Source organism: Nelumbo nucifera, chromosome 4 (assembly GCF_055504915.1).
Source record: "Nelumbo nucifera cultivar China Antique chromosome 4, China Antique-T2T, whole genome shotgun sequence".
NCBI lineage: Eukaryota > Viridiplantae > Streptophyta > Magnoliopsida > Proteales > Nelumbonaceae > Nelumbo > Nelumbo nucifera.
In genome coordinates this window covers 91,452,879-91,463,871 of record NC_142652.1, presented here as the reverse complement: position 1 = coordinate 91,463,871, position 10,993 = coordinate 91,452,879, and the positions used below count along the sequence as shown (strand labels likewise).

Sequence of the window (10,993 nt, the reverse complement as noted above, 5' to 3'; positions counted from 1 at the left end):
TTTTAGAATATATTGTAGATAGGTGAGGATTAGCCATGCATTGGGGAGACAGGATCTGCTCCTTAGACTTGGGCACCTCACATGCACATCCACCATGCATTGGGAACATCTCCCGTAAATAATAACTTAAAAATACGGGAGATGTTCCCAATACATGGTAGGATGTGCGTGTGAGGCGCCCTCCGTGAGGAGCAGATCCGGTCTCTGCATTGGGAACATCTCCTGTACTTTATATTGTCATTCATGGGAGATGTTCCCAATACATAGCTGTGATGGGCTATAAGATTAGTGTGAAGAGCGTTTCATGAGAAACAAATATGGTTTCAGAGGGCAGATTCAGTCCTCACAAAAATTGTGCTCACACTATTCTCATAGCCTTTATTCAGCTATGCATTGTGAACATCTCCATATTTGTATCTTTTTATTCATGGGGAGATGTTCCCAATGCACAACTGAAATGGGTTGTGATGGAGATGTTTTCAATGCATGGCTGGAAATGGCTATGAGAATGGTGTAAGCACAATTTTGTGAGTACCAAATCCAATGTCCTGGTTTCTTAGGTGACTACTAGTCTACTATCTCGCATTCCACTTAGAAAACAAAAAGGGGGCAAATAAATTTCATTTTGATAATGTGTGAATCATACCTTGACTCTAAAATCATATTTTTTCCCTCATGTTTCAAAACCTATCTAATTTGAACATACATACATAAAAAAGATAGGGAAATTTTCTGATTAGTACCCTGTACTTTGGACTTAATGCTATTTTACTTCATGAACTTTAAAACGCGACAATTCAGTACCGGAACTTTCAAAATGTGTTAATCCAATACCTACCATTAACCAGTTGTTAACCAAGCATTAAGTGGCATTTGAAAAAGACACAAATGCCATTTGAGTGTTATTTAATTTTCTTTATCAACCGTCAAAACATTGACAAAAAAATGAACAGTCCCAAATATTTGCCTCTTCTATTCAAGAAAGTTGAGGTCACCAAAATGCCCACCGAGACATGACCTCAACTTTCTTGAATAGAGGAGGCAAGGATTTGGGAATGTTCATTTTTTGTCAACATTTGCATGTTTGATAAAGAAAATTAAATGACACTCAAAAGGCATTTGTCTCAAATGCAACATAATGGCTGTTTAACAACTGCTTAATGACAGGTACCGGATCGACACATTTTGAAAGCTTGGACACTGAATTGCCACATTTTAAAGTTTAGGGACCAAAGTGACACTATATCCAAAGTACAGAATACTAACCAGAAATTTTCCCTAAAAAATATTCACCAATAACCCAACACCAGACTAATAAGTAATAACTCCCTTCCCAAAATAGGTGATAGCAGGAATTGAATCCACACCTTTACTCGAATCAGCTTACATACCAATTGGTTATTAGTGTTTTTTGGTATCACACCTTTTCCACATCATAGTTGAATTCATGTTAAATTCAAATGCGACATTTTTTTTAGGTAGTGGGAGCACTCCCAAATCACCGTAATTTGGTCCTTCTATGCATATTAATGCCAAAACAAACCAAAAAGCTAAATTTGGGAGTGTATATTTGATAAATAAGTATTTATCTTATAAGCGTTCATTTTGGCGAAAAACACTTATTTCAAACAGGTGTATTATAGATATTTTGAAAATGATGTGGCAGATCAAAATGGGCCACAAAAGAAATAATCACTTAAAAATAAGCTTTCTTGAATAATTGATTTAATTTCAAAAAATAAAGATTTATTTGAACTTATTTCCCAAATGCAGATTAATACTTATTAATATACTCCGTCCCAAATAAATGCTTATTCAAATAAGCACTCCCAAGCATGGCTTTAATCAATTGATCCAACAGTACGAGAAGTAATGAAGGGCGTTTTACCAATACCCGAGCCTAACCATATGCCATCGGGTTTGGGTAAATTCGGGTTGAATAAGGATTTGTCTCAACTCGACCAGAGCCGGCCCGGTTTGCACATGTTTAAAAGCACGAGCCACGAGGGCACACACCACGCGCGCACGACCGACGCAAGTTTCTCCGCCGTATGCACAAGTCACAAGTGAAAGGCAAAAAATCATTTGGTTTTGGCGCCGTAACGAAACAAAGGAAACTAAACAGTGGTAAGGCACAAGGCACAAGCAAGCAAATTCAGTAGACGAGGAATTAGGGTTACTAGAGATGGTCATGGGGCTACGAAGATTCACTGAGAGAATCGGAGAGGGTGCAGGAGAACCAATTCTGGATGCTGACAACGGTGAAGAATTGATGCATGTTCAACCGGGAGTTGCCATCGTTCTCGGCAACCGAGCTCCTGAGTCTGTCGGAACCTTGTACATCACCACCAAGTTGGTTACTAGCTCTCACATCTCTCTGTTTCTCTCATTCTCACTCACAGCGTGTTTTGAGAGTGCTTTCTTTGGTGGGTTTTGCAGGCAAGTAGTGTGGTTGAGCGACGTAGAAAAGGAGCGAGGTTACGCCGTCAATTTCTTGTCGGTGTCACTGCACGCTGTATCCAGGGATCCGGAAGCGTATCCCTCTCCTTGTATCTATACTCAGGTAACCCCTTCCCCCACGTCTAAATCATTTTGTATTGGCGATGCTTTTCAATTGGTTTAGCTTGCTCAACTTTCAGGTCCTGGTTTGGTTTAGAGGTTTAAGATTAAAATTGATTATCTTGTGCTCAAGTAAGAAAGCTTTGAGTTTTGGCTTGACACTTGTAATGTTTATTCCCTGAACGCAATTGTGTTACTTATCATTGTGTTGATCCTCAAACTTCTACCCCCAAAATGATCATTAAACAGAAAAATTAGCAGGGAGAGGACACATACTGACGTACTACTTGCAGTTGAATGGCAGAATCAAGAATCAGGAAAAACTTTATTTGGAATACCAATAAAGAAAAGAAATGTCATCCTCATTTATTCCCATGCTTTCCATAATTTAGGATAGATTATTATTATTATTATTATTGTTGTTGTTGTTGTTGTTGTTTTGTTGTTATTGTTGTTATTGTTGCTATTTGTTGATTTTCTTATTGGTTAGATTTAGATTGTGAAGAAGATAGTAATCTAAGCAGGAAATGCATGGTTCATCAGAAGCTCTGTTTTATGGAACTATTTCTTCAGATAATTCTTCCTTCTATTGGCGTATAAAGTAATTGATACCATCATTCTCTATGAAGATTGAAACGGAAGATGACGATGATGAAGACTCAGAAGGATCAGATTCAGAATGCAATACCCTTGATTTATCCAAGATCACTGAGATGAGGCTTGTTCCATCTGATCCCAGCCAATGTATTCTTCGTTCTTATGTCTATAGTTTTCTTCTGTTCTAGCCTTCACAATATAAAATGCTTAATGTACTTATCCAAAAATAAATAAATGAAATGATTAATATGCTTTTATCTTGTTCAGATGTTTCTTTTCTTTCTGCAGATATTTTACTTGGCCAATGTTGGGGACTGATTACTAATTATCTTTTATTGGCTTTATTGTGTCTTAGTGGATTCCCTCTTCAATATATTCTGTGAGTGTGCGGAGCTAAATCCTGATCCTAATGAAGGTGAATACTAATCTTCTTCTATACCCTATAATACTTTGCTGATTGCTAGGAGGCAACATTGCTACCTCTCTTAATTCTTCAACCGCTCTTCTCCCTGACATTCTCCGTTCTTCATTTCGATATCACTCTTAAGATATTTTACCCTTATCTATCATTTCTCCAGAGATAGAGGAAGAACACAACTGGATTTTTAGTGCTGATCAAATGGAAGATGATAATGCAGCCACAGGTTAGTCCAGTTAGGAAACACTCCTGAAAGTTTATCTTATCTCTCAGCAGTTAGTATTGACAAGTAATATCTACATATGCTGGCCTTTCCAGATGGAGTGGATGATTCTGAATGTCTACTCTCTGAAAATCCTGCTAACCCCATAGGATACTCAAATGGCAATCATGACCTAGCCCGTACAGTGCTTGAGGTATGGCTTCTGTGTTTCTTAGTTGTTATATTCTGTTGTATCATTTGTTTCTAGTTTTATCAGGATTCTGTGTGAACCTGTCATGGCATTCTGTATGAACCTGTATGAACGCGATAGCTGTTCAGTGGGCTGTGGAACCAATGGTAATGCCCCACACCAGTGAAAAAGTACATAGGGCCCACAGTGAGAAATTAATTGGTTGTGGGTCCCATGTATTTTATTACTTTTGTGGAAATATAGCATTGGTTCCACAGCCTGCTGAACAGCTATTGCATTCAGCTAATCCTTACTCCTCCCGTGAAGGTTGAAATTTGCCTTTATTTGTCTTTTTCCATTGCATACTTGAGACTTCTAAACCAGTGAAGACAGTAGTCATACTGGTACTAGGACTCTAATCAGCATAATAGGAGCCGTTCCTTTTCCTATAGCTGCTAAGGTTCTAGTTCATCCCATCACTTGCTATTTTTTGATAACTTGAGATATGGACATTAATGCTCATGTTACTGCTGCGGGAATTGAATGCAGTCTTGTCCCTTTTAAAAATCTTACAAACCAACCTTTTAAAGCCTCTTGAACTGTTATTAGGACAACTCAATTCTTACTGAGTGATTGAAAGAATTCAAGAGATAGCCCCAGTTCTTTGAACTGACTGGGCAATGAACAAAAAAAGGTCCACCAATTCAACTCCACAATTACAAAATCTGCAGCTGGATGTAGGAATTTCCATACCTATAGTTATCATTTTGTCCTAGGGTAGACACTTCCCCAAAACCATAGTCCATGTCATGAAGGCAATTTTAGATGGCACCAAGGGTTCCTAAACAGTTTGTTTTTTTATGGAATATATTGTTGATTAATGGTGTCAGGCTGTCAGCTGCCTTAAAAAAAGATTTCACTGAAAACATACCTGATCTCTCCTATCTCCCAACAAAGTAGTCATTGACTCCAACAATTGGTTCCATATCTTATTCATGTATTTTTTTTTGCAGAATCATGTTTTCTACAATTGCATATAGGTTTCAGAAAAGTTTCATCAGAGACCTATTATCAACCAGTCATCCAACCAGTAGTGGATTCTGGACTCACTGCCTACCTACCTTGTATGCAATCCCCTTGATGAAATAATTATATGTCTTTTGTATTCACTTCCAAACCAAGCAGTGATACAAAGTTGTAACCTGTTTGGGATGCCAGCTGCCATTTCTATCTCCAAACAGAGATTCGATTATCTTACTCCACCCTTGTGCTATTTCCCCATCTTTCGGAGTCAAATGTCAAGATTCAAGAACAAGGGACAGAGCAGGCAAGAAAAGAGATTCTAGGGTTTTGGAAGTTAGGATATGCATACCAATCTTGGACATGCAAAACTGAGGCTGGTCCTACATCGAACTGGCTGTAATACAAACTCTCCTAACATGAAGTTTCCAGTATTTTGCTTTTGCAGATGACCGTAACATGAAAATTGAGATCTAGTTATCTTGAGAGGAAAGAATTTGTTGCTAATTTTGATATCATTTACATGGTGCTATTCTGGCTTCAGCACTGATGCCCTTTATTTGTTTCTTGTGCTTGAAGACTCCTGAGCTGATGATCTCTTAGTCTTCTGATATTCTTTTACTTTGATTCTATCAGTTCCTGTATCCTTCGGGACTACTATGCTATTTTGTTTAGTAAAAGGTTCCTAGGGACGGCCATGTTTGGAGCTGAGTTGAAGCAACTTATTTCCAAGAATGTTTGCTGGACTGTCAGATTTGTAGGTTAGGGGAGTTCTAGAACTTTTAATTATTTTGAGCATTGGGTTCCTTTTGGAAACCAGCAACTCCAGCATTTTGCTGAGAGTTAACCATGGGAATATATTTAAACACCTGACAATTAAATTATGCTTCCATTTTGAACCTTATATGTGTGCCCAAATGGATGAAACATCCAATCTTGAAACTCCTATCATCCGGAGTCTTATTTGATGTGCAAATACTACTTGGGCAAAAAGAAATTTCTATAAAACAATTGTGAGGCCAGATTCATTCATAAAAACAAAAAAAAAAACAATCGTAAGGCCAGCAATGTTGTATGGATCAAAGTGTTGGGTAGTCAAGAAACAACATGTCCAAATAATGAGTGTGGTAGAAATGTGTATGCTGAGATGGATTAATGGAAAAAGTCGAAAGGATGGGGTCAGAAATGAAGTCATTTGAAGGAACCTAGGAGTAGATCCAATAGGCAATAAAATGACTGAAAGTAGACTAAACGTGCATGGAAGACCATATGGCACCCCTAAGAAGAAGCAATCTGTTGCAAGTTGAAAGGTCTAGAAGGGCTAGGGGCAGACCAAAAAAGGACATGGGTTCAAGTAATAAGAAATGATTTAAGTGCTCATAATTTAACATTGGATATGCCACTGAACAGAACAGAATGGTGCAACAAGATTCATTTGGCTGACCCCATATTGTTAGGACAGGCTTAGATTGTGATTATGGTGATCTCTTATCATCTTTGGGAAGACTTGCAAGGTGCATATCTCCTATAATCAAATAGCAATTTTTGCGTAGGTTCTAGAATTAATATCTGGTGCATATATGCAAGCCTGGTGATGCGGTTATCTTTTGAAATTATGGGTTGCAATTTGGGCAGTTGGGCTAGGTTCACCTTAAATAATTTCAGTCCTAACAAAGATTTCCTGAACCATGATCCCTGGCATGGGCCTTGTTTCAATGTCCCAACTGGACCTTGTTTTAGGTTGAGTTGGTTCATATATCAGAGGGCATTTCAATGGGGAACTTCACAGGATGCATGGGCCTGAGGGAAGCCCTAGGAAGTTCATTAATTTTTTTTAATTATAGTTGGCGTCATTGTTATTATTTTGAAGATGATCTTATGGTAGTTCTGTGGTCTGACATGGATTCTGTGTTCTCCTCTTATGATTAAATGTTGTTTTTTTCAGCAACAAGAATGTTGTTTTTACTGATAGTGTGCAAATTTAGTTAGATCAGGAGTCTTTTTGAAGAATTATTTAGTTTAGGGAAGCTCTTGTATCTATCACTTGACTCGATTTTCTTGTGGCTTTATTTTTAGGACTTGTTCTTATGATTTGAATTAGTTATATTATATTTAACTAGAGATCATGCAAAGTTGTTATTGCTAATTTACTGATGTGGTTTTATTTTATTGCAAGGTTTGTTCTTGTAGAAGTTTCTTTAACACTTTCATTATGATTTTCATAGGCTAATTTTTTGGTAGTTCGAAGTTCTTTTAGAAATAGGAAAACCATGTTTAGAATTTATGGGTGAATATTGAAGTGATGAATTAGTTAGGATTGAAAGGAAAATGTTACAAGATAGATATAAAGCCTACAATGTTAAATGGAGTGAAGTGCTGAGCAATGAAGAGGCAACATGCAACGAATCAAGCATAGCAGAGATAAGGGTGTTGAGATGGATGAAAGGTAAACTACAGACGGTAGGATTAGAAATGAGTGCATTTGTGGGAAATTAGGAGTAGTTGCTGTAGTGATAAGTGATCTGATGCAAGTTGATGGTTCATGTGCATGGGAAACCACCTACTGCACTAGTAGAACTAATGATCTGATGCAAGTTGATGGTTCATGTGCATGGAGAACCACCTACTGTACCAGTAAGAAGAAATGATCTAATGCAAGTTGATGGTTCCAATGCATGGAAAACCACCTTCACCAGTAAGAAGCATTCTGTTGCAAACTGATGGTGGTTCAATAAGAGTCAGGGAAGGGTGAAAGACAGGTTGAGTTAATGTCAAATAATCTGAGAGCTCGTAACTCTGGGGGAGGATATGGCCCATGTGGCGCAGTACGGAAACAAAACACATTGAGAAAAACTTCAAAGAAAAGAGTAGAAGTTGAACTACTAGGAAAAATAATTCTTCACTGAATAATTAAGAGAAAATTCAATATCAAAAACTATCTTAGCCTTCCCCTAGCTATTCTTTATATAGGCATACACCCTTATGGCTCCTACAAGAAAGCTTCCTAATCTATGAAAATACTCCATAATAGAATCCTACTAAAACTCTTCAAAAAGAAAATCCTAATTGAACAAACATTCGAAAATATGATCTAATACTAATTTGGTAATTATGAACTAGAATAGAAGTCCTGTGTTAACACTAGCTTGGTAAATTCGAAGTAAAATAGAAATTCTGTGCTGGCGCTATCTTGGTAAATTCGAACTAAGATGGAAATTTTGTGCTGGCGCTATCTTGGTAAATTTGAACTAAGATGGAAATTCCATGCTGGTGCTAACTTGGTAAATTCGAACCAGAAGAAAAGTTTTGCGTTGGCGCTAACTTGGTAATTGATTACTTGGTTGGATTAGTGACGTCATCCAAGCTTCTTATGTGTCTTGGAGTGGTCCCAACTTGCATAGAACTTATTGGCCTTCTCCTGTACACATCATCCTCCCCGGGTTGGGGGGAATTTGTCCTTGGATTCAAATAATCATCTAACTGATCACCAACATATGGTACCAAGTGTTTGACATTGAAAACATCATGGGTACGTATATGGCTAGGTAGCTTTAGTTTGTAAGCATTCTCATTGATAACTTCAACTATCTCGTATGGTCCAACCTTCCTTGGTGCCAGCTTTTCATGTTGCCCAACCGGTAGGCATTCCTCTGTTAAAATGGCCCAAACATAATCTCCCACATCAAATACTACTTTCCTCCTATATGTACTAAAATAGGTCTTCGAAAACCAACTTTGTAAATGTTTACTCAGTTGGTCCGAATCCCATACTACATCACCATGATAGTATGGATTAGGATTACTGCAGCTTACCTAATATTGTTAGGGCAAGGTTTTGTTGAATTGAAATGACCTTGCTTTAAGATGTTGACCTATCCTGTCCACAAATGAAACCCAACTTTGTGCACACATGAGCTGTCTTGATTCTTGAGTGGTTGACTTGAAGGGATCAGCCTGTTTTGTCAATCTTATCCTCTTCATGATCATTGATTTTTGGCTGGACAATTCTTTCCTCCACTTTGAAAAAATAGATTACTTTTTCCTCTCCTTGTTATGTACCGATGCCTAATTTGCCACAAGAAGTGAAGACAGAAGGTTATTGTCTGTTATGCGTGAAGCAGTTGTGATTGGTTAAACATAGCCCTTTTGGTATAATAGTTGTCATGTCCCAATCCCAAATAATCTGCGTATGCTGGTCAGATTTGCTGCATCATCCATACATCAGGAGAGTCATTTGCAAGGATCTTGTGGATTTGGTTTATTTTCTGATGCTCCCTTTTCTTTTTGTTTATCCTTCTGTTAAACGCTTTAAGTACCTATCATATTCAACCCTTTTGTGCTCTTTTAGGTTACAGCATTGAATTTGCCCCTACTCAATAGTCAATATGATGCTTGGTGTCTTCTTTTTATTCTCGTTTATCCTTTTGTTAATATAAATGCATCAAGTACCTGTGACACCCAACCCTTAGTACTATTTAATGTTATGGTATTGAAATTTGCCACTATCCATTAGTCAATACAATGCTTGATATGGTTCTTGTGACTGCATGGAGAATATATGTGGACATTCTTTGATGGGTTTTCTTAATTATTTCAGCTTCAGATTAATGATCAACGTTTTGAGGATGCAGAGGAAATGGATCGCGACACAAATGGTGGTCACTAGTAAATTTTCTGTCTTCTCAGTTTCTCATCACTAATGCCTCAGGTTTGCCTTCCTTTTTAGGTTTTTTCATTACTGTTTTCTTTTTTGGTGAGTACCTTGTCTTGTTTTGCCCCTCACCCCTTCACTTTTTCCATTTCTAGAGTTTTGATGTATCTTTAGGCAACATGAATCACCATATCTGCTCCAAGTAAATACTAATTTAAATTAGGATGTTAAAAGTCAAAACTCTCAGTTCTTTTAACAAAGACTTGTAAGATGAAAATTTAAAGGCATGAGTAGTCATGTACTCAATGTAAGTGTTTTAAGATGGTGTATGTGACAAGTGAATTTGCTGAATTATTTGAACTGAGATACCATCTGGAGAGTCATGAACCTCATCATTTAACCACGTGATTACTAATTGGATGTTGTTCCATACTGCATGTGCACTGTTTACACAGTAAATTTCTGTACATTCTCCAGCATGTTCAAAGTTACGCTTATGGCAAATGGTCTGTTTTTTTTTTTAATTTTTTTTTTATAGTAGCAGGATTCGAAACTGCACCATCGCTGGGACAATTCATCCGGTGCACCAACTAAGCTACCCCTCAGTTGGTGGCAAATGGTCTGGTTTATTAGCAAAAGCATTCCTTCACCTGTCGCAACTCGCAAGTATATGATTGCAGACCATTTATAAGACCATTCTTTATTGATTGATAGGCGTAACACAAATTTCAATGTTCAATGCACGTTATTAGTTCACCTCCATTAAGAGATGATCATCATCAATAGTGGCAGCTTCTTTGCATTCAGGGGGAGTCATGTTCTTCCGAGTTGCAAATTCCCTACATATTACTATCAGATCTCGTGTAAATGCATCTCTAAATCCCAATCAAGGTTCAAAGTATGGGTACGTGTGATGCACAAAAATTGATTATTATGCTATTTAAAGGGGTGATACTCTTAGATTTAAATTTTTTTCAACGTTAAAAATTGAGCCAAGGCATCTTTAGACTTTAGTAAAGGTATAATTCTCAAAATGGTCACATGTCTTCATTCTTAGTATTTAGCGTATTGGAATGGTGGGGATTCAAATGGAAAACTGATATGCATTGATATTAAGTTATTACTTGAAAGTCACTTGGTAATTATAAATGGTTTGAATGCACAATCATATAACAATCACATAGCGGTGACACTACTGTCACGTGTAATCATATATATATATATAGAATATAGGCATGTGGCAAAAGCATGAAATATCAAAAACCTACTTCGTGTCTTTAATGTTTTTTGTACTTTGAAAAGTATAATAGTAAAAATGTAAAACACTCAAACCAAACATGTCATGCTTTTTGTACT

The 10,993-nt window shown here is 37.3% G+C and overlaps 1 protein-coding gene across 3 annotated transcripts; it reads left to right on the top strand.

The window, feature by feature from the left end:
* The first annotated feature begins 2,022 nt into the window (after nucleotides 1–2,022).
* Nucleotides 2,023–10,624, top strand: LOC104611415 (nucleotide-sensitive chloride conductance regulator (ICln) family protein). Of its 3 annotated transcripts, none has more exons than XM_010278445.3 (8): nucleotides 2,023–2,352; nucleotides 2,440–2,563; nucleotides 3,189–3,303; nucleotides 3,512–3,571; nucleotides 3,735–3,800; nucleotides 3,893–3,990; nucleotides 9,584–9,694; nucleotides 10,182–10,624. In XM_010278445.3, the coding sequence occupies exons 1-7, from the start codon at nucleotides 2,186–2,188 to the stop codon at nucleotides 9,650–9,652; spliced, it is 699 nt and encodes a 232-aa protein (XP_010276747.1). In that variant the 5' UTR covers nucleotides 2,023–2,185; the 3' UTR covers nucleotides 9,653–9,694; nucleotides 10,182–10,624. The 3 variants fall into 3 exon arrangements, with proteins under 3 accessions (XP_010276747.1, XP_010276755.1, XP_010276739.1); XM_010278453.3 differs by having other exon boundaries at nucleotides 10,179–10,624; XM_010278437.3 differs by having other exon boundaries at nucleotides 10,176–10,624.
* Nucleotides 10,625–10,993: the final 369 nt, after the last annotated feature.